The sequence below is a fragment of the Panthera pardus genome, unplaced genomic scaffold (assembly GCF_024362965.1).
Source record: "Panthera pardus isolate Hobbes unplaced genomic scaffold, ASM2436296v1 HiC_scaffold_4, whole genome shotgun sequence".
Lineage (NCBI taxonomy): Eukaryota > Metazoa > Chordata > Mammalia > Carnivora > Felidae > Panthera > Panthera pardus.
The window spans coordinates 50450-74500 of record NW_026526969.1 but is presented as its reverse complement, the minus strand read 5'-3'; the positions used below and the strand labels follow the sequence as shown (position 1 = coordinate 74500).

The 24051-nt window shown below is 39.9% G+C and overlaps 1 protein-coding gene across 1 annotated transcript in view; it reads left to right on the top strand.

Annotated features, from left to right (window-relative positions):
* The window catches only part of SEPTIN14 (septin 14), a 74832-nt gene that overhangs the window by 5983 nt on the left and 44798 nt on the right, over nucleotides 1-24051 (top strand). Inside the window, exons 3-4 of the mRNA XM_053894030.1 lie at nucleotides 5856-5976; nucleotides 6804-6999. Of these exons, the coding sequence (XP_053750005.1) occupies nucleotides 5856-5976; nucleotides 6804-6999 (317 nt within the window). The remainder of the gene's footprint in view (nucleotides 1-5855; nucleotides 5977-6803; nucleotides 7000-24051) is intronic.

Sequence of the window (24051 nt, the reverse complement as noted above, 5' to 3'; positions counted from 1 at the left end):
TGTTGTTTAACCTCCATGTGTTCAAGCTCTTTCCAGACTTTTTCTCATGGTTTTACTTCAAGTTTGATAGTGTTATGGTCAGAAAATATGCATGATATGATCTCAATATTTTTGTCCTTCTTGAGGCCTGATTTTTGACCTAGTATGTGATTTATTCAGGAGAATCTCCCATGTAGACTAAAAAGAATCTTTATTCTGTTATTTTAGATTAGCATGTTCTGAATATATCTGTGAAGTCCATCTGGTCCAGTGTGTCATTCAAAGCCATTGTTTCCTTGTTGATTTTCTGTTTGGATGCTCTCTCCATTGATATAAATGTGGTGTTAAAATCCCCTAATATTATGGTATTATTATCAATGAGTACTTTTATATTTGTTGTTAGCTTTTAAAATATATTTTGGTGTTTCATGTTGGGTGCATAAGTATTTATAATTGTTAGACCTTGTTGGATTGTCCCCCTTATTATAGCATAGTGCCCTTTTTGGTCTCTTACTACTGACTTTTTTTTTTTGAAGTCCATTTTTCGTGTATTAGTATGACAACTCCACCTTTCTTTTCATGTCCATTGCATGTCAATATTTCTCAATCCCCTCACGTTCAATCTGCAGGTGTCTTCAGGTCTAAAATGAGTCTCATAGGCAGCATATAAGTGGGTATTGTTTTTTTAAATCCATTCTGACACCCTATGGCTTTTGATTGGAGTGTTAAGTCCATTTATATTCAAAGTAATTACTGATAGATATATTCAGTGCCACATCATTACTTGTTTTGTCATTGTTTCTGGAGATTTTTCCTGATCTTTTCTTGTCTTTGCCACCTTTGGTCTCTTCTTTCTTTGCCACTTTTGGTCTTTCCACTCAAAGAATCCCCTTTAATATTTTTATCAGGGTTGTTTAGTGGTCAGTAATTCCTTTGGTTTTTGTCTGTCTGGGAAACTCTATTTTTCCTTCTATTCTGAATGATAGCCATGCTGGAAAATATTCTTGACTGCAGTTTTTCCCCATTCAGCACTTTGAATATATCATGCCACTCCCATTTGGTTTGTCAAGTTTCTATTGAGAAATCTCCAGCTAGCCTTATGGGTTTTCCCTTGTAAGTTAAGGACTTCTTTAGTCTTGCTGCTTTAAAGATGTTTTCTTTCACTCTACTTTGCAAATGTAATTACAATATATCTTGCTGTTGGCTTGTTTTTGTTGATTTAAAAATTTTTTTAAATGTTTGTTTATTTTTGAAAGCCAGAAAGAGAGACAGAGTGTGAGTGGGGGAGGGGCAAAAGGAGATGGAGACACAGAATCTCAAGCAGGCTCCAGGCTCTGAGCTGTCAGTACAGATCTCAATGCGGGGCTTGAACTCACAAACTGTGAGATCATGACCTGAGCTGAAGTTGGATGCTTAACCGACTGAGCCACTCAGAGGCCCCACTTTTGTTGATTTTGATGGGAGTTCTCTGTGCCTCCTGGATCTGGATGTCTGTTTCCTTCCTCAAATTAGGGAAGTTTTCAACTACTATTTCTTCAAATAAATGTTTTGTCCCCTTTTCTCTGTCTTCTTCTTGTGGGACTCTTGTCATACAAATGTTATTACCTTTGATGCAGTCATTGAGTTCCTTAAGTCTATCTCATGTTGCATAATTCTTTCTTATTTTGTTTAGCTTCTTTAATTTCTCTTACTTTGTCTTCTATCACTAATTCATTCCTCTGCTTCTTCCACTCTGCTATTCATTGCATCAAGCCTGTTTCCAATCTCATTTATTGCACTATTCATCTCTGATTGATTCTTTTTGAACTCTTTTATATCTGTGGTAATGGTCTCACTGATCTCTTCTTTTCTTTAAAAAAATTTTTTTAATGTTTATTTATTTTTGACAGAGAGAGAGACAGAGCATGAGCGGGGAATGGGCAGAGAGAGAGGGAGACAGAATCTGAAGTAGGCTCCAGGCTGCGCTGTCAGCACAGAGCCCAACGTGGGGCTTGAACCCACAGACCGCGAGATCATGTCCTGAGCTAAAGTCGGATGCTCAACTGACTGAGCCACCCAGGCGCTCCTCTCTTCTTTTCTTTTAAAATATTCATTTTATTTTTATTTTTTTGAGGTTTTTTTTTTGAAATAGACAGACAGAGAGAGAGAGAGGGAGAAAGAGAGAGAGAGAATCCTAAGCAGGCTCCATACTGTCAGCACAGAGCCTGATGCAGAGCTTGAACTCATGAACCATGAGATCATGACCTGAGCCAAAATCAAGAGTCAGACAATTAGTTGAGTGAGCCACCAAGGTGCTCTTCTTCTATTCTTTTTTTAAACCCAGAGAATATACTTATTATTTTTGCTTTAAATTCTCCATCAGACATGTTACTTATATCTGCCTTTCTCAGATCTCTGGTTGTGACCTTATCTTGTTGTTTCATTTGGGATGAATTCCTCTGTCATGGCATTTCGTCTAAGTCTCTGCCTTCTTCTGTGTATTACAAGCCTGTATGTTTCCTGCTCCCTAGAGTAATAGCTTATGAAGAAGAGGTCATAAATGTCCAGGGCCTGTCACTTTAGGAAGTGTCTCTGGTGTGTGCTGCATGCACTGCTATTTGCTCTATTCTTCATACCATGCGTCTGCAGGCTCTCCTTGCCTGCAGTGGGCAATGTTGGGTCCCTGGCCAGAATGTGGAGTTTTAACTAGGTATGGCCTTGTCTGTTTGTTGAATGAGACCTGATACTACTGAAGCCCTGCAGATCTTCCTGGTCAGGAGACATGGTGTGGCCAGGTGTTTATGCTGGTCTTTCCTCTGGGGAAGGGGCCTGCTGTGCTGGTACCGAGGTAAGCTTGACTGAGAAGGGCAGTTGTGCCAGAGTGTAGGGGTGTGGGATTTGGTGCAGGCAGGTTAGGCAGCCAGTCTTGGTACTGCCTGCTTACTGCAGGTGTGTCTATGTTTATATGAGGGTTGAAGGAGAGAACTGACATAAGCTGTCTCCTTTGTTCCTGTAGAGGTGACTCCTTGAATGCTGCCTCTCAGGGAAGCACTCCAAGAAAAGCAAATAATCTCCTCTCCATGTTTGACCCAGGCATTTTTGAGATGTCTGTGTCCAGACTCTCTGCTTCTGGATTATTGCTTACCTTTTATCCGGGAGCAGCACAGTGCCCTCTGGGATCTCTCCCAGCCAAGCCTGCTGACTTCTAAAACCCCAGGCTAGGGGTGCCTGGGTGGCTCAGTTGGTTAAGCGGCCGACTGGCTCAGGTCATGATTTCGCGGTCCATGAGTTCGAGCCCCACATCGGGGTCTGTGCTGACAGCTCAGAGCCTGGAGCCTGTTTCAGATTCTGTGTCTTCTTCTCTCTGACCCTCCCCCATTCATGCTCTGTCTCTCTCTGTCTCAAAAATAAATAAACGTTAAAAAAAATTAAAAAAAAAAAACTCCAGGCTTTAGGGACACGGTGTGGGCAAAGGCTTGTGGTAGTCTTCTTGGGGAGGAGCCAACTTCACTGGGACTGAGACAAGTTTGACTGAGAAGGGCAGTTGCACCAGAGCACAGAGGGTGAAACTTGGTATAAGCAAGTTAGGCAGCCAGTGTCAGTGCTGTGCTATTTCCAGCAGGTGGCTCTGTGTATATGCTGAGGGGCTGCAGAGGGAAATAGCACCAGTGGCTCCTTTGTCCCCAGAGAGTCAACTCTGAATGCTGACTCTCAGAGATGCACTCCATGAGCAGCAAATAATCTCCCCCACTGTGTGCCCCAGGCATTCTTCATAGTACTGATCCCATGCCTTCTGCTTCCCCATTCCCCTCACCATCTCCTCCCCCCACCCCCCAGTTGTTTGCCTGCCTTATCTCTAGGAATAAATCAGTGCCTTCAGGGCTCAATCCTAGCAAAGCCTGTGGACCTTTAAAACTCATCTTTAAACCCTGCTGGTTGTAAGAACTCACAAAAAATCAACCCCTCTTGTTTTTCCTGCCAATGGCTTTAGGGGAAATGTTCTCCTTGTGTGTTCTTTCCCTTGTGTGCTCACTCTCTCTTGCTTTTTCCTGTGAACACAGCTGCTTCCTCTCTGCAGCACCCATTTCTCCATTAAACCATGTCTCCACACTTTCTACATTCTTTGATGTGGCTTCTTTCTCTCCCTTTAGTTATGGAGCCTGTTCTGCCAGTCTTCAGGTTGATTTCTGGATTATTTAGAATGATTTGATAGCTATCTAATTGTGTTCAAGGGATGAGACAAGCCTAGGGTCCTCCTACTTTGCTGGCATCTTCTCCATTATTTTGTCTTCTGTGTCACTAATTCATTCCTCTGCTTTTTCCACCCTACTGTTCATTGCATCAGGACTGTTTCTAACGTCGTTCATTGTATTCTTTATCTCTGACTGATTCATTTTAAGTCTTTTATATCTGTGGTAAGGGTGTCTGATGTCTTCCATTCTTTTCTCAAGCCCTGATAGTATTCTTATGATGGTTGCTTTAAATTTTCCATCAGACATGTTACTTATATCTGTTTCACTGGCCATGGCCTTATCTTGTTCTTTCATTTGTGATCAATCACTCCATCTTTGCATTTTGTTTATGTCTCTGCCTTCTCTCTGTTAGAAAAGCCAGCTATGTCTCTATTCTGAAATAATGGCCTTATGAAGAAGAGATCATGTAACATCCCCAGCCTGTCATTTCAGTAAGTGTCTGGATGTGTGCTGCATGCACTCTGCTATTGTGTTTTGGCTACTCTATCCTTCAGGCCAGTCATCTGCAGAGGTTCTCCTTGTCTGCTGTGGGCATTGTTTGGTCCCTGGCCTAAATGTTGTGAGTTTTAATTAGGTGTGTTCTGGTCTGCTTATGAAATGAGACCTGACACTACTTCCACCAGAACTAAGTGCCCATAAAATTCTCTGGTCAGGAGACATGATGTGGACAGGGGTTTGTGCTTGCCTTCTAAGGGAGGGGTCCACCCCATTGTGCTTGAGGCGAGCTTGAATGAGAAGGGCAGTCCCATCAGAGTGCAGGGAGTGGGCTTTGTGCAAGCAAGTTAGTGTGGGCACTGCACTGCTTCCGCAGGTGGCTCTTTGTTTATGCTGAGGGGCAGGGGACTGAAATGGTGCCAGGTAGCTCTTATGTTCCCACAGAGGCATCTGTGAATGATGCCTCTTTGGTATGTGCTCAGAGAAGAGCAAATACTTTCCCCACTATGTGCCCAGGCATTCTTTGGAGTGCTGTTTCCATGGGATCTGCCCCTGGGTTGTTTGCCTGCCTTATATCCAAGAGCAGAAAAATGCCCTTGGGGCTCTCTCCCAGACAAGCCAGCTCACCTTTAAAACTCCAGGCTTTAAGCACCATTGGTTGCAAGAACTCATGAAATTCAGCCCCTCTAGTTTTCCAAACCAATGACTTTTGTAAAATATTCTCCTTGGGTGTTCCCCTCTGTGCTCCTCTCTTTCTCACCCTTCTCTGTGATGCTGGCTCCCTCCTTTCTGAAGCACCCATAATCTTTTTCTCCCCTATACCACTTCTCTGCACCTCATACCTTCTTTGATGTGGCCTCTTCTCTCCCTTCGTTGTGGAGTTTGTTCTGTCTGTCTTCAGATTGATTTCTGGAGTATTTAGGATGATTTTATAGTTATCTATTTGTGTTCAAGAGACAAGATGAGGCTAGGGTCCTCCTACTCTGCTGCCATCTTCCTCTCCCTCCTACAGATTTACTATTTTTAAAATTGAAAGCAAAAACTATGTGTCTGGACAAGACTTACTTGCTCACAAATTTACTTAATTCAAATCTTGTCTGAGTTATGATAATCAAATGATAATTCTAATTTCTTAAACCTATTATTAAAATTATTTTTTCAAATGATATTACTAATTTTAATTAATTGTTTTATTTTTGTGTTTTTAAGCAAAGAGGAGATAGTGTCCGTTGCTTAACAACGCTTGGTCATTTTGGTTTTGAATGTTTGCCTCATCAGTTGGTAAACCAATCTATTCAACAAGGATTTTCTTTTAATATTCTCTGTGTGGGTAAGTACCTGATTCCTCATCTGAATTAGTACTTAATTTTCTCAAATGCTTACTTCAACTTACCTAAGTAGTGTAACACTGGTGCTGCTAATTCAAGACCATGTCCTTCTATCTGTATTTGTTCCCATCATGTTAGTCACATTACTTAGATTTTTTATACAAATAAATTTTTATTTGTTTTTGAGAGAGAGAGAGACAGAGTGGGGGGGGGGGGGGACAGAGAGAGATGGAGAGAGAATCTCAAGCAGGCTCCACACTGTCAGTACAGAGGGCAATGTGGGGCTAGAGTCCATGAATCATGAGATCATGACCTGAGCTGAAACCAAAAGTTGGACGCTTAACTGACTGAGCCACCCAGGCACCCCTAGACTTTTATTTTCTTTGGATGTTTCAGTGCTCTTCAAAATCTGATATGTTTTCGTGTATATTTTTTCTATATTATATTAATGACTGAGAGAGTCAAGAGAAACATGTATACCTCATTTTTATTCACAAGATTTTTTAAATGCATTTTTTATATTTATTTATTTTTGAAAGAGAGAGAGTGCACACACATAAGCAGGGGAAGGGGCAGAGAGAGAAGGAGACAGAATCTGAAGCAGCTACAGGCTCTGAGCTGTCAGCATAGATCCCAATGCGGGGTTTGAACCCATGAGCTGTGAGATCATAACCTGAACTGACGTTGGACGCTCAACCAACTGAGCCATTCAGGAGCCCCTAAACATGTATACTTTAAAGGACATTATAGTCATTGATGTATTTGGGTTAAGCGTTACTTCTTCTTAGCCATTTTATGCCCCTAGATAATGTATCTATGTTTATTACAGGGGAAACTGGAATTGGAAAATCAACACTCATCGACACATTATTCAATACTAATTTGAAAGACAAAAAATCCTCACATTTTTACTCAAATGTTGGACTTAAAATTCAGACATATGAACTTCAGGAAAATAATGTTCAATTGAAATTAACTGTTGTGAAAACAGTGGGATACGGTGATCAAATAAACAAAGAAGCCAGGTTAGTGTTTTCTTATTTTAATTACAAAAGATTTTATTCTTTAAAGGAATTTACCTTCTTTACTGACATTTCCTCTGGCTATATCACTCCCATCTGCCTCCACCTTTATATAGCCTTCTCTGCTCTCCTTATGTCTCTTTTAAGGACATTTGTTGTTTGAACTAAGATGTATCCAGAAAATCCAGGATGATCTTGTTTATACAAATACTCTTTTTTTCCCAATAAGATTAAATTTACTGGTTTTATAGATTAGGATGCAGACATATCCATCTGATTCTCACCATTGAATCCTTTATATAAGGGTATATCCTTATATATCTATATCAATATCGATATAGATATCCTATATATAAGGTTGATTTCTATAAATTTTTCAAATAGATTTTCCCCATATATTTACTTGTTGGATATTCTCATTTTTAAAATCACTTACCCAAGTTATAAGTAAATTTATTTCTGTAAAAATTTAAACGATCCAGATGAAATGAAAACCCACTTAGCCAAATGTAAGTACTTAGAGCCTTTTCTTTTTCCAAAAATAGCCACTATTGTAAGTTTAGTAACTTACAATAACTCAGACCTTATGTTGAATTTTTATAATAATTAAAATACATTTGAAATAATACAGAACAAGTTTCCTTAAACTATATTATGTATAATATAAAAACGCATAAAACATTTATGAACAGGTTAATAGATAATTCTGAAACATCCTATGTAATCACCTTTCATTCAAATTGTGGTCTGATTCCCATGGGCCTTAGACATTTCCCTTTCTTATAAAAATTTTTTTAATGTTTATTTATTTTTGACAGAGAGAGATAGAGAGACAGCATGAGCGGGGGAGGAGCAGAGAGAGAGGGACACACAGAATCTGAAGCAGGCTACAGGCTCTGAGCTGTCAGCACAGAGCCCAATGCAGGGCTCAAACTCACAGACCGTGAGATCATGACCTGAGCTGAAGTCGGACACTCAACCGACTGAGCCATCCAGGTGCCCCAAGACATTTCCCTTTCTTGATCACAACCCCTCACCAAACTCATAGAAGAGTATAAAATGTTTGCCAATGGTTGGGGAGAAGGAGAAATTAAGAGTTCTTGTTCAATGGACATAACGTTTTAATCATGCAAGATGAGATCTGCTGTACAACAGAAGGTTTAACAGTATATGTAATAGTACTTTATTACATTCAAAAACTTGTTATGAGAGTAGATATCCATTAAGCGATCTTACTGCAATTAAAAAAAAGCTATAGGAATGCCGCAGGAGTTTTACTTAGAGGGAAATTTAAAAAATTTTTTTAATGTTTTTTTTTGAGAGAGAGAGAGAGAGAGAGAGTGAGTGAGTGAGGGAAGGGCAGAGAGAGGAAGACACAGAAACTGAAGCAGGCTCCAGGCTCTGAGCTGTCAGCACAGAGCCCGATGTGGGGCTCGAACCCACGAACCATGAGATCATGGCCTGAGCCAAAGTAGGATGCTCAACCGACTGAGCCACCTAGGGAAATTAATAGCATAAGATACTTATGTTAGAAAAAACGACAATCTCAAGTATTATAAATTTCAATGTTAAGAAACTAGCCAAATAAGAACAAATTTACCCTAAAGCAAGAAAAAGAAAGGAAAAATCATACTACAGCAGAAATTGATGAAAACAGAAAAAATGTCAGAAAATCAATAAATTGAAAACTTTTAACTAGACTGAGCAAGAAAAATAAATGAGAAGCCAAATATCACCAACATCAGGAACAAAAAAGAAGACATTATTACTGATTTCACAAATATTAGGGGAGAGAGGGAAGATGGCGGCGTAGGAGGACGCTGGGCTCACCGCGCGTCCTGCTGATCACTTAGATTCCACCTACACCTGCCTAAATAACCCAGAAAACCGCCAGAGGATTAGCAGAACAGAGTCTCCGGAGCCAAGCGCCGACGAGAGGCCCACGGAAGAGGGGAGGAAGGGCGGCGAGGCGGTGCGCGCTCCACGGACTGGCGACAGGGAGCCGGGGCGGAGGGGCGGCTCGCCGGCCAAGCAGAGCCCCCGAGTCTGGCTGGCAAAAGCGGAGGGGCCGGACAGAGTGTGTTCCGACAGCAAGCAGGACTTGACACCTGGGAGGTCATAAGTTACCAGCTCTGCTCGGAAAGCGGGAAGGCTGGAGGACAACGGGAAGGAGAGCTGCTGAGCCCCCGGACGGCAGAGCTCAGCTTGGCGGGGAACAAAGGCGCCAGCGCCATCTCCCCCGCCCATCCCCCAGCCAAAATCCCAAAGGGAACCAGTTCCTGCCAGGGAACTTGCTCGCGCAGCGCAAACACCCAACTCTGTGCTTCTGCGGAGCCAAACCTCTGGCAGCGGATCTGACTCCCTCCCGCTGCCACAGGGCCCCTCCTGAAGTGGATCACCTAAGGAGAAGCGAGCTAAGCCTGCCCCTCCAGCCCCCGTGCACCTTGCCTACCCACCCCAGCTAATACGCCAGATCCCCAGCACCACAAGCCTGGCAGTGTGCAAGTAGCCCAGACGGGCCACGCCACCCCACGGTGAATCCCGCCCCTAGGAGAGGGGAAGAGAAGGCACACACCAGTCTGACTGTGGCCCCGGCGGTGGGCTGGGGGCAGACATCGGGTCGGACTGCGGCTCCGCCCACCGACTCCAGTTATACACCACAGCACAGGGGAAGTGCCCTGCAGGTCCGCACCACTCCAGGGACTATCCAAAATGACCAAACGGAAGAATTCCCCTCAGAAGAATCTCCAGGAAATAACAACAGCTAATGAACTGATCAAAAAGGATTTAAATAATATAACGGAAAGTGAATTTAGAATAATAGTCATAAAATTAATCGCTGGGCTTGAAAACAGTATAGAGGACAGCAGAGAATCTCTTGCTACAGAGATCAAGGGACTAAGGAACAGTCACGAGGAGCTGAAAAGCGCTTTAAACGAAATGCAAAACAAATATTAAAAAGATAAGAATACAACAAACAATTCAATACCCATAAAGTTAACAATTTAGAGGTTGGCCATGGGCTTTTCATATATAGCTTTTATTGTGTTGACATAAATTCTTTTCTACATAGTTTCAAGAGTTTTGCTATTTTTTAAATGATGAAAAGGTGTTAAATTACATCAAGTATCTGTTCTGCAACTATTGAAATAGTTATGTAATTTTTCTTTTTCAATCAATGTGGTGTTTATAAATCAACTTACTTATATTGAATAATCCTTGCATTCTGAGGATAAATCCCACCTACTCATTGTGTATGATCCTTTTAATTTGCTGTTGAATTCACGTTGCTAAGTATTTTGTTGAAGATTTTGCATCTGTGTTTATTAGGGATATTTATCTGTAATTTTTTTTTATATCAGGATAATTCTGGCCTTCAAAAGAGTTGGAAATTTTCCCTTTAATCCTCTTGGAAGATTTTAAGTATTGGTGTCAATTCTTCTTTAAGTGTTTATTAGAATTCAATACTGAAGCCTGAGTTTTCTGTGTTGGTAAATTTTTGATTACTTATTTAACCTCCTTATTTGTACAAGAATACTTGATTTTACTAGATTTACCTTATTGTGCTTGTCAGATATATTTCTTTTTATGTATTTTTTTTACAAATTGAAAGTTTATTGCAGCTCTGTGTAAAACAAGTCTATCAGCCTGGCTTTTCCAAGAGCATTTGATGACTTTGTGTCTCTGTGTCACATTTGGTAACTTTGCAATATTTAAAAATTTTTCATGATTATATATTGTTATGATCAGAGATCTCTGATGTTACTTTGTAATTGTTTTGGGGTGCTATGAGCTGTGTCCACAAAAGACAGGAAATTTAATTTGTAGATGTTGGGTTTTTAAGTTTTTATTTTAATTCTAGTTAGTTAACATACAGTATTATATTAGTTTGAGGTGTACAATATTATGATTCCACACTTCCAAACAACACCCAGTTTTTTTTCCCTTTGTTTGTTTTGTTTCTTAAATTCTACATATGAGTGAAATCATATGGTATTTGTCTTTCTCTGTCTTATTTCACTTAGCATTATACTCCCTAGCTCCCTCTATCTTATCGAAAATGGCAAGATTTCATTATTTTTATGCTGAATAATATTCCATATATAATATTCCATATATAATACATAATATTCCACATATCATATATAATATTCCATATATAATATATAATAAATATATAATATATTCCATACATTATATGGAATTACATATATATTTTTTATTCAGCATAAAAATATATGAGTGCATATATGAATAATATATATAAAATATATATGCCTCTTCTTTATCCATCAGTCTATGGACATTTGGGCTACTTCCATATCTTGGCTATTGTAAACAATGCTGCTATAATTATAGGGGTACATATAGCTCCTTGAATTAGTGTTTTTGTATTCTTTGCTTAAATACCCAGTAGTGCAAATGCTGGATCTTAGGCTAGTTCTATTTTTAACTTTTTGACAAACAAAACTTCATATTGTTTTCCAGAGTGGCTGCCTCAGTTTGCATTTGCACCAACAGTGCATGAGTGTTCTTTTACTCTACATCTTTGCCAACACCTGTTGTTTCTTGTGTTGTTAATTTTAGCCTTTCTGACAGGTGTGAGGTGATACCGCATTGTAGTTTTGATTTGCATTTCCCTGATGGTAAGTGATGATGAACATCTTTTCATGTGTCTGTTGACCATCTGGATGTCTTCTTTGAAGAAATGTCTATGTCTTCTTCCCATTTTTAATTTTTAAAAAATGTTTATTTAGTTTTGAAAGAGAGAGAGAGACAGAGTGTGAGCAGGTGAGGGCCAGAGAGAGAGAGGGAGACACAGAATCCAAAGTAGGCTCCAGGCTCTGACCTGTCAGAACAGAGCCTGATGCAAGCCTCGAACCTACAAACTGTGAGATCATGACCTGAGCTGAAGTCAGACGCTTAACCTACTGAGCCACCCAGGTGCCCCACCCCTTCTGCCCATTTTAAAATTAGATTATTTGTTTTTTGGATGTTGCATTTTATAAGTTCTTTATACAGTTTGGATACTAACCCTTTATCACATATGTAATTTGCAACTATCTTCTCCCATTCCACAGGTTGCCTTTTAGTTTTGTTGTCTGTTTCCTTTGGTGGGCAGAAGCTTTTTATTCTCATGTAGTTGCAATGGTTTATTTTTTATTTTGTTTCCCTTGCCTCAGGGGGCTTACTGAAAAAAAGGTTGCTGCAGCTGATGTCAAAGAGGTTACTTCCTGTGTTCACGTCTATGATTTTTATTGTTTTAGGACTCGAATTTAAGTCTTTAATCCATTTTAAATTTGTTTTTATGTATGGTGTAAGAAAATGGTCCAGTTTCTTTCTCTTTCGTGTAGCTGAGCCGTTTTCCCAATACCATTTGTTGAAGGGACTGTCCTTTTCCCATCAGATATTCTTTCCTGCTTTGTCAAAGATTAATTGACTATATAGATGTGGGTTTATTACTGGGTTTTCTATTCTGTTCTATTGATCTATATATCTATATTTGTACCAGTACCATATTGTTTTGATTACTACAGCTTTGTAATATAACTTGAAATGTGGAGTTGTGATGCCTCCAGCTTTTCTTTCTCTTTTTATGTTTATTTATTTATTTTGAGAGAGAGAGTGAGTGAGTGAGAGAGAGAGCACGTATACAGAAGTGGGTGAGGGGCAGAGAGAGAGGGAGAGAGAGACTCCCAAGTAGGCTCTGTGCTGTCAGCTCACAGCCTGATGCAGGGCTCAATCCCATGACCATGAGATCATGACCTGATCTGAACTCAAGAGTCAGATGCTTCACTGACTGAGCCATCCAAGTGGCCCTGCTTTTCTTTTTCAAGATTGCTTTGGGAATTTGGGGTCTTTTATGGTTCCATATAAAATTTAGAATTGTTTGTTTTAGTTCTGTGAAAAATGCTGTTGGTATTTTTTTTAGGGATTTAGTTAAATGTGTAACTTGCTTTGGGTAGTATAGACATTTAGCAATATTTGTTCTTTTGATCCATGAGCATGACATATCTTTCCATTTCTTGGTGTCATCTTCAATTTCTTTCATCAGTGTTTAAATAGTTTTCAGAATACAGGTCTTTCACCTCTTTGTTTAGGTCTCTTACTAGCTATCTTATTGTGTTTGGTGCAATTGTACGTGGGATTGAGTCCTTAGTTTCTCTTTCTGTTCTGTAATGATAGCTTCATTGGGGCTATCTAGAAATGCAACAGATTTATGTATTGACTTTGTATTCTGCAACTTTACTAAATTCATTTATCAGTTTGTGCAGTTTTTTAATGGAGTCTTATGAGTTTTCTATATACCATCATGTTATCTTCCAATACTGAAAGTTTTACTTCTTCCTAATTTGTATGCCTTTTATTTCTTTTTGTTGTCTAATTGCTATGGTTAAGACTTCTAGTACTATGTTGAAAAAAGTTTGGGGATGGACATCTTTGTATTTTTCCTGTCCTTAGAGGATAACCTCTCCATTTTTAAATATCGCCTTTGATATTCACTGTGGGTTTTCCATATAAGGCCTTTACTATGTTGAGGTAAGCTTCCTCCAAACCTGCTTTGTTGAGGGTTTTTATCATGAATGGATGTTGTACTTTGTCAGATGGTTTTTCTTTGTCTATTGAAGTGATCATACGGTTCTTATCCTTTGTCCTATTTATATGATGTATCACATTCTTTGATTTGTGAATATTGGATCACCCTTGCAACCCAGGTATAAATCCCACTTGATCATGGTGAATGATTTTTTAATGTATTGTTGAATTCTTTCTGCTAATATTTTGTTGAGAATTTTTGTAGCCTTATTCATCAGGGATATTTCCCTGTAGTTCTTTTTTTTTTTTTAAAGGAAAACAACTTTTTTATTGAAGCATAGTTGAAACACAATGTTACATTAGTGTCAGGTGCACAACATAGTGATTTGACAAGTTTATACATTATGCTAGAGAAAAACAACTTTTGGGGTAAAAGAGAATCCCCATAAGACTAATAGATTTTTCAGCACAAAATTTGCAGGTCAGAGGAAAGTGGAATGACATATTCAAAATACTGAAAAAAACTCCTAACAAAAAATATATTCTGAATTGAAGGAGAGAGAAACAGTTTTCCAGGCAAGAAAAGCTGGAGTTTATCAGCACTAAACCAGCCTTACAGGAAGTATTAATGGGATTTTTTTTAAGTTGAAAAGAAAGGGTGTTAACTAACAACAAGAAAACACGTGAAAGAATAAATCTCACTAGAAAGGTGAATATATAGTAAATGTAGATTATTCACTTTTTAACATTTATTTTATTGTTTAAATTAATTAATTAATTTTTAAATTTACATCCAAGTTAGTTAGCATATAGTAAAATAATAATTTCAGAAGTAGATTCCTTAATGCTCCTTACCCATTTAGCCCATCCCCCCCTCACACAACCCCTCCAGAAACCCCCTATTTTGGCCCCTTCCTGTTTTTATATTATTTTTGCTTCACTTCCCTTATGTTCATCTGTTTTGTGTCTCAAATTCCTTATATGAGGGAAGTCATATGATATTTGTCTTTCTCTGACTAATTTCACTTAGCATAATATCCTCTAATTCCATCCATGTAGTTGCAAATGGCAAGGTTTCATTCTTTTTGATTGCCAAGTAATACTCCATTGTCTGTGTGTGTGTGTGTGTGTGTGTGTGTGTGTGTGTGTGTGTGTATGTGTGTGTGTATCTATCTATCTATCTATCTATCTATCTTCTTTATCCATTCATCCGTCCATGGACATTTGGGCTCTTTCCATACTTTGGCTATTGTTGATGGTGCTGCTATAAACATTGGGGTGCATGTGCCCCTTCAAAACATCACATCTGTATCCCTTGGATAAATACCTAGTAGTGCAGTTGCTCGGTCATAGAGTAGTTCTATTTTTAACTATTTGAGGAACCTCCATACTGTTTTCCTGAGTGGCTGCACCAGCTTGCATTCCCACCAGCAATGCAAAAGAGATCCTCTTTCTCTGCATCCTCGCCAACATCTGTTTTTGCCTGAGTTGTTAATGTTAGCCATTCTGACAGGTGTGAGGTGGTATCTCATTGTGGTTTTGATTTGTATTTCTCTGATAATGAGTGATGTTGAGTATCTTTTCATGTGTTAGCTGGTCATCTGGATGTCTTCTTTGGAGAAGTGTCTATTTATGTCTTTTACCCATTTATTCTCTGGATTATTTGAATTTTTTGAGTGCTGAGTTTGTAAGTTCTTTATAGATTTTGGATACTAACCCTTTACCTGATATGTCATTTGATAATATCTTCTCCCGTTCTGTTGGTTGCATTTTAGGTTTGCTGATGGTTTCCTTTGCTGTGCAAAAGCTTTTTATTTTGATGAGGTCCCAGTAGTTCAGTTTTCCTTTTCTTTCCCTAGCCTCTGGAGACATGCTGAGTAAGAAGTTGCTGTGACCAAGGTTAAAGAGGTTTTTGCCTGCTTTTCCCTCGAGGATTTTGATGGCTTTCTCTCTTACGTTTAGGTCTTTCATCCATTTTGAATTTATTTTTATGTAGGATGTAAGAAAGTGGTCCAGATTTATTTTTCTGTATGTTGCTGTCCAGTTTACCCAGCACCACTTGCTGAAGAGACTGTCTTTATCCCAATGGATATTCTATCCTGCTTTGTCAAAGATTAGTTGGCCATATGTTTGTGGGTCCATTTCTGGGTTCTGTATTCTGTTCCATTGATCGGAGTGTCTGTTCTTGTATCAGTACCATACTGTCTTGACGATTACAGCTTTGTAATACATCTTCAAGTCCTGGAGTGTGATGCCTCCAGCTTCGGTTTTATTTTTCAAGATTGCTTTGGCTATCCAGGGTCTATTCTGGTTCCATACAAATTTTAGGATTGTTTGCTCTAACTCTGTGAAGAATGCTGGTGTTATTTTGATAGATATTGCATTGACTATGTAGATTGCTTTGGGTAGTATCAACATTTTAACAACGTTTATTCTCCCTATCCAGGAGCATGGAATCTTTTTCCATTTTTTTGTGTCTTCTTCAATTTCTTTCATAAGCTTTCTATAGTTTTCAGTGCATAGATTTTTCATCTCTTTGGTTAGGTTTATTCCTAGGTATTTTATGGTTTTGATGCAATTGTTAATGGGATAGATTCCTTGATTTCTCTGTTCCTTCATTGTTGGTGTATAGGAATGCAACCGATTTCTGTGCATTGATTTTATATCCTGCAATATTGCTGAATTCGTGGATCAGTTCAAGCAGTTTTTGGTGGAATCTTTTGGGTTTTCCATATAGAGTAGCATGTCATCTGTTAAGAGTGAAAATTTGGCTTCCTCCTGGCTGATCTGGATGCCTTTAATTCCTTTGTGTTGTCTGATTGCTGAGACTAAGACTTCCAATATTATGTTGAATAACAGTGGTAAGAGTGGACATCCCTGTCTTGTTCCTGACCTTAGGGGAAAGCTGTCAGTTTTTCCCCATTAGGATGATATTAGCCATGGATCTTTCATACATGGCTTTTATGATCTTGAGGTATGATACTTCTATCCCTATTTTCTTGAGGGTTTTTTTATCAAGAAAGAATGCTATATTTTGTCAAATGCTTTATCTGGATATATTGAAAGGATCATGTGCTTCTTGTCCTTTTTTTTAAAATTGATGTGATGTATCATATTTATTGTTTTGTGGATATTGAACCAGCCCTGCATCCCATGTATAAACCCCACTTGGTCGTGGTGAATAATTCTTTTAATGTATTGTTGGATCCGGTTGGCTAGTATCTTGTTGAGGATTTTTGCATCCATGTTCATCAGGGAAATTGGTCTGTAGTTGTCCTTTTTAATGGGGGCTCTGTCTGGTTTTGGAATGAATTTAATTCTGGCTTCATAGAATGAGTTTGGAAGATTTCCTTTCACTTCTATTTTTTTGGAACAGCTTCAAAAGAATAGGTGTTAATTCTTCTTTAAATGTTTGGTAGAATTCCCCTGGAAAGCCATTCTGTCCTGCACTCTTCTTTGTTGGGAGATTTTTGAATATTATTTTGATTTCTTTGCTGGTTATGGGTCTGTTCAAATTTTCTCTTTCTTCCTGTTTTAGTTTTGGTAGGAATTTGTCCATTTCTTCCAGATTGCCCATTTTATTGGTGTATAATTGCTGATAATATTATCTTATTATTGTTTGTATTTCTGCAGAGTTGGTTGTGATCTCTTTCATTCTTGATTTTATTTATTTGGGTCTTTTCCTTCTCATTTTTTTGGGGTTGAACTGGCTAGGGGGTTATCAGTTGTGTTAATTCTTTCAAAGAACCAGCTCCTGGTTTTATTTATATGTTCTATTGTTGTTGTTTTTTTTTAGTTTGTTTCTTTGGTTTTGATAGCATTGATTTATGTTCTAATCTTTTTTTTCTTGTCTTCTGCTGGTTTTAGGTTTTATTTGCTGTTCTTTTTCCAGCTCTTCTGGTGTAAGGTTAGGTTATGTATCTGAGACCTTTCTTCCTTCTTTTTGGAAGGCCTGGATTGCTATATACTTCCCTCTTATGACAGCCATTGCTACATCCCAGATGTTTGAGGCTGTGGTGTTATCATTTTCATTGGCTTCCATGTACTTTTTAATTCCCTCTTTGACTTCTTGGTTAGCCCATTCATTCTTTAGTAGGATGTTCTTTAGTCTCCAAGTATTTGCTATCTTCCCAAATTTTTTCCTGTGGGTGATTTCAAGTTTCATAACATTGTGGTCTGAAAATATGCACGGTATGATCTTGATCTCTTTGTACTTGTTGAGGGCTGCTTTGTCTCCCAGTATGTGACCTATTCTGGAGAATGTTCCATGTGCACTGGAGAATAATTTGTATTTCACTGCTGTAGGATGAAATGTTCTGTATATATCTGTTAAGTCCATCTGGTTCAGTGTGTCATTCAAAGCCAAACAATGTCATTCATTGTTTCCTTGTTGATTTTCTGTTTAGATGATCTGTCCATTGCTGTAAGTGTGGTGTGAAGTCCCCTACGATTATGGTATTATTATCAATGAGTTTCTTTATGTTTGTGAATAATTCATTTATATATTTGGATGCTTTCACATTTGGAGCATAAATGTTTACAATTGATAGGTCTTCTCTGTGGATAGACCCATTAATTATGATATAATGCCCTTCTTCATCTCATGTTACAATCTTTTTTTTTAAACGTTTATTTATTTTTGAGACAGAGAGAGACAGAGCATGAATGGGGGAGGGGAAGAGAGAGAAGGAGACACAGAATCTGAAACAGGCTCCAGGCTCTGAGCCATCAGCCCAGAGCCCGACGTGGGGCTCGAACTCACAGACCGCGAGATCGTGACCTGAGCTGAAGGCAGACGCTTAACCGACTGAGCCACCCAGGCGCCCCTCATGTTACAGTCTTTGTTTTAAAATCTAGATTGCCTGATATAAGTATGGCCACTCCAGATTTCTTTTGTTGACCATTAGCATGATAGATGGTTCTCCATCCCCTTATTTTCAATCTGAAGCTGTTTTTAGGTCTAACATGGGTATCTTGTAAACAACATATAGATGGATATTGTTTTCTTATCCATTCTGTTACCCTATGTCTTTTGATTGGAGCATTGAGTCCATTGACATTTAGAGTGAGTACTGAAAGATATGAATTTATACCATTATTTTGCCTGTAGAGTTGATGTTCCTGGTGGTATTCTCTGGTCATTTCTAGTATTTGCTGCTTTTGGTAATTTTTTTTTCATTTTTTTCTCCCCTCAGAGAGTCCCCCTTAAAATTTCTGGCCAGGCTGGTTTAAGGGTCACAAACTCTAATTTTTGTTTGTCTGGGAAAATTTTTATCTCTCCTTCTATTTTGAATGACAGCCTTGCTGGATAAAGAATTTTTGGCTGCATGTTTTTCTGATTTAGCACATCGAATATATACTGCCACTCCTTTCTGGCCTGCCAAGTTTCTGTGGATAGGTCTGCTGCAAACCTGATATGTCTTCCCTTGTAGGTTAAGGACTTTTTTTCCCTTGCTGCTTTCATGATTCTCTCCTTGCCTGAGTATTTTGTGAATTTGACTATGACATGCCTTGTTGATGGTCAGTTTTTGTTGAATCTAATGGGAGTTCTCTGTGCTTCCTGGATTTTCATGTGTATGTCTTTCCCCAAGTTAAAAAGTTTTCTGCTATGATTTGCTCATGTAAACCTTCTACCCCTATTTCTCTCTCTTCATCTTCTGGAGCCCTTATGAGTCTGATGTTACTCATTTTTAATGAGTCACTGAGATCTCTAATTCTTATTTCGTTCTCATTTGCATTAGTCTCCCTCTTTTTTTCTGTTTCAGTATTCTCCATAAGTTTGTCCTCTGTATTGCTGATTCGCTCCTTTGTTTCATCCATCCTTGCCACTGTGGTGTCCATTCGAGATTACAGCTCAGTTATAGCAGTATAATTTTATTTTCATCCTGACTAGATTTTACTTCTTTTTTTTTCCACAGAAAGGGATTCTAGTCTGTTTTAAACCCCAGATAGTATTTTTATTATCGTGATTCTAAACTCTGTTTCAGACATCTTGCTTGCATGTGTGTTGATGAAGTCCCTGGCTGTCGTTTATTCCTGTTCTTTCTTTTGGGGTAAATTTCTTCCTTTCATCATTTTGAAGGAAAAAAGGAATTAATAAATTAAAAAAATTAAAATTAAAATTAAAAAATTAAAAACAACACAAAGAAATCAAATAAAGGATGATAGATCCTACGTATGTTTTGGTCTTGTTGAAAAATACTTGATAGATCAGAGAAAAAAGGGGGAAAAAAAGAAAAGAAAAAAGAGGACAAAAAAAGGAAATAGGTTGAAATTTTGAAAAAATGGATACAATAAAATAAATAAAGTGAAATGATGGAAGTAAAATAGAATTTAAAAAATTTACAAAAAGGTAAAAAATATAGTAGGAAAAAATTAAAAGTCTTTTTAAAAATATGGAAAATAAAAATAGTGTCTCTTTCTATATACAAGAATAAGAAAGAAAAGAAAAAGAAAAAGAAATTGAATACATGAACCAGTGAACAGAATCAAGTACAATTGAAATTACATCCGGTTTCCCCTAGAGGACAAACTATGAAGCACTTTATAGTCTGTAAACTAAGCAGGTGGAGAGACTTCTGTTCCTCAAGAGGGCAGTTGGCCCAGTTGTGCAGGGCTTAATGTAATGGCTCCGTTCTCCACTAGATGGCGTTGCTTAGCTTACTGGGGTGGATTGTTGTGGCACTTGTGGGTGTGTATGTGAATATGCCAGAGGGTGAAAATGGAGTCACCCAGCTACCCAGTGTCTCTTACCAGAACTCTGTGCTCTCCCCAACCTGCAATCAAGCACGTCTCCTTTGTCTCTGGCTTCCATCCACCACCTGCTTCTACACTGTCTGTGACAAAGCCATCAGGCTGCCAGGTGGCACCTCCATCCTGAGTTTTATCTCAATGGGTCTGTTTCCCAACCCCTCACTTCTGAGGGACTGCAGCTTTGACTCACTCTGACCCTCTGGGGGAGGGTCTTGCTGAGCAATGGCCAGGTGCTGGTCTGTCCCCAGGAATGTTCATGAGCCTGTGCCACTGCCTCTGCCCAGCAACTGTGGCCAGGTGCCAGCCCGCCCCAGAATAAGTTCATGTGATCATGTAGCAACAGTGTTTCAAGGATTATGGCAAATCACAACACACATCTGGCACCAGACTTCACCCTTAATGTCCTTGCTCCAACACCGGCAAATGTGGCCATTCTTTGGGTCCACTGGGACCTTTTTCTTTGTGGAAGCTGCAGTGCTGCAAATGTCCTCCCAGCAGGGAACTGCCTCTCCCTGTGTGGCCCAAGGACCCCTTGGACCTCTCTTTCTGCTCCTAGGGATTTGTCTTTCCCCCCAGAGCACCACCAGGTATCGACCTGCAGAGTTTCAGACTCTGTGCTCCCCCTGTTTATAGAGTCTTAATGGAATCTAAACCCTCTATTTTCTCCTTTCTCCCTTTTTTTTCAGTCCCTTGTGGCTGTTTCCACTCTCCCTTTTTCTCTCCAGCTACTTTCCAGGTGTGCTTTGCCCATACTCTCCTCCTGCCCCCATTTTCATCTCTCCACAAGCAAAAACAGCTCCCTGCTCTCTGCAGCTTTTCTCTACCCCAGTTCACCTCTCTGCGCCACATACCTGCTGAGTTCTATGGTTCAGGTTGTGCATATTGTTGTGTTAATCCTCAAATCAGTTTTCTAGGTGTGCAAGAAGGTTTAGTGTTGATCTGGCTGCATTTAAGAGATGAGAGACAAAAAAAAAACCTTCCATGCTCTTCTGCTGTCTTGGCCCCTCCCTTGTAGTTTTCTTCTTTAGTGGAGTCTTTATTTGATTTTGGTATCAGGCTAATGTTGGCCTCAGAGAATGAGTTTGGAGGTTTTCCTTTCTGTTATATTTTTGGAATAGTTCGAGAAGAATAGGTACTAACTCTTTAAATGTTTGGTAGAATTCTCCTGGGAACCCATTTGGCCCTGAAGTTTAGTTTGCTGGGAGTTTTCTGATTACTGTTGCAATTTCTTTGCTGGTTATATGTCTGTTCAAATTTCCTATTCTTTCCTGTTTCAGTGGTGGTAGATTATATGTTTCTAGTAATTTATACATTTCTTCCAGGTTGTCCAATTTGTTGGCATATAATGTTTCATAGTATTCTCTGATTATTGTATTTATGTGGTGTTGGTTGTTATTTCTTCCTTTTCATTTGTGATTTTATTTGGGTCCTTTCTCTTTTCTTTATGATAGGTCTGGCTAGGGGTTTATCAATTTTATTAAATTTTTCAATGAACCAGCTCCTGGTTTCATTGATCTGTTTAAAATTTTTTGGGGGGTTCCGGAAGATGGCGGCGTAGGAGGACGCGGGGCTCACAGCGCGTCCTGCCGATCACTTAGATTCCACCTACACCTGCCTAAAGAACCCAGAAAACCGCCAGAGGATTAGCAGAACGGAGTCTCCGGAGTCAAGCGCAGACTAGAGGCCCACGGCAGAGGGTAGGAAGGGCGGCGAGGCGGTGCGCGCTCCACGGACTGGCAGGAGGGAGCCGGGGCGGAGGGGCGGCTCGCCGGCCAAGCAGAGCCCCCGAGTCTGGCTGGCAAAAGCGGAGGGGCCGGACGGACTGTGTTCCGACAGCAAGCGCGACTTAGCGTCTGGGAGGTCATAAGTTAACAGCTCTGCTCGGAAAGCGGGAAGGCTGGAGGACAAAGGGAGGGAGAGCTGCTGAGCCCCCGGACGGCAGAGCTCAGCTTGGCAGGGAACAAAGGCGCCAGCGCCATCTCCCCCGCCCATCCCCCAGCCAAAATCCCAAAGGGAACCAGTTCCTGCTAGGGAACTTGCTCGCTCCGCGCAAACACCCAACTCTGTGCTTCTGCGGAGCCAAACCTCCGGCAGCGGATCTGACTCCCTCCCGCTGCCACAGGGCTCCTCCTGAAGTGGATCACCTAAGGAGAAGCGAGCTAAGCCTGCCCCTCCAGCCCCCGTGCACCTTGCCTACCCACCCCAGCTAATACGCCAGATCCCCAGCAACACAAGCCTGGCAGTGTGCAAGTAGCCCAGACGGGACACGCCACCCCACAGTGAATCCTGCCCCTAGGAGAGGGGAAGAGAAGGCACACACCAGTCTGACTGTGGCCCCAGCAGTGGGCTGGGGGCAGACATCGGGTCGGACTGCGGCCCCGCCCACTAACTCCAGTTATACACCACAGCACAGGGGAAGTGCCCTGCAGGTCCTCACCACGCCAGGGACTCTCCAAAATGACCAAACGGAAGAATTCCCCTCAGAAGAATCTCCAGGAAATAACAACAGCTAATGAACTGATCAAAAAGGATTTAAATAATATAACAGAAAGTGAATTTAGAATAATAGTCATAAAATTAATCGCTGGGCTTGAAAACAGTATACAGGACAGCAGAGAATCTCTTGCCACAAAGATCGAGGGACTAAGGAACAGTCACGAGGAGTTGAAAAACGCTTTAAACGAATTGCAAAACAAAATGGAATCCACGATGGCTCGGCTGGAAGAGGCAGAGGAGAGAATAGGTGAACTAGAAGATAAAGTTATGGAGAAAGAGGAAGCTGAAAGAAAGAGAGATAAAAAAATCCAGGAGTATGAGGGGAAAATTAGAGAACTAAGTGATACACTAAAAAAAAATAATATACGCATAATTGGTATCCCAGAGGAGGAAGAGAGAGGGAAGGGTGCTGAAGGGGTACTTGAACAAATTATAGCTGAGAACTTCCCTGAACTGGGGAAGGAAAAAGGCATTGAAATCCAAGAGGCACAGAGAACTCCCTTCAGACGTAACTTGAATCGATCTTCTGCACGACATATCATAGTGAAACTGGCAAAATACAAGGATAAAGAGAAAATTCTGAAAGCAGCAAGGGATAAACGTGCCCTCACATATAAAGGGAGACCTATAAGACTCGTGACTGATCTCTCCTTTGAAACTTGGCAGGCCAGAAAGGCTTGGCACGATATCTACAGTGTGCTAAACAGAAAAAATATGCAGCCGAGAATCCTTTATCCAGCAAGTCTGTCATTTAGAATGGAAGGAGAGATAAAGGTCTTCCCAAACAAACAAAAACTGAAGGAATTTGTCACCACGAAACCAGCCCTACAAGAGATCCTAAGGGGGATCCTGTGAGACAAAGTACCAGAGACATCACTACAAGCATAAAACATACAGACATCACAATGACTCTAAACCCATATCTTTCTATAATAACACTGAATGTAAATGGATTAAATGCGCCAACTAAAAGACATAGGGTATCAGAATGGATAAAAAAACAAGACCCATCTATTTGCTGTCTACAAGAGACTCATTTTAGATCTGAGGACACCTTTAGATTGAGAGTGAGGGGATGGAGAACTATTTATCATGCTCCTGGAAGCCAAAAGAAAGCTGGAGTAGCCATACTTATATCAGACAAACTAGACTTTAAATTAAAGGCTGTAACAAGAGATGAAGAAGGGCATTATATAATAATCACAGGGTCTATCCACCAGGAAGAGCTAACTATTATAAATGTCTATGCGCCAAATACCCGAGCCCCCA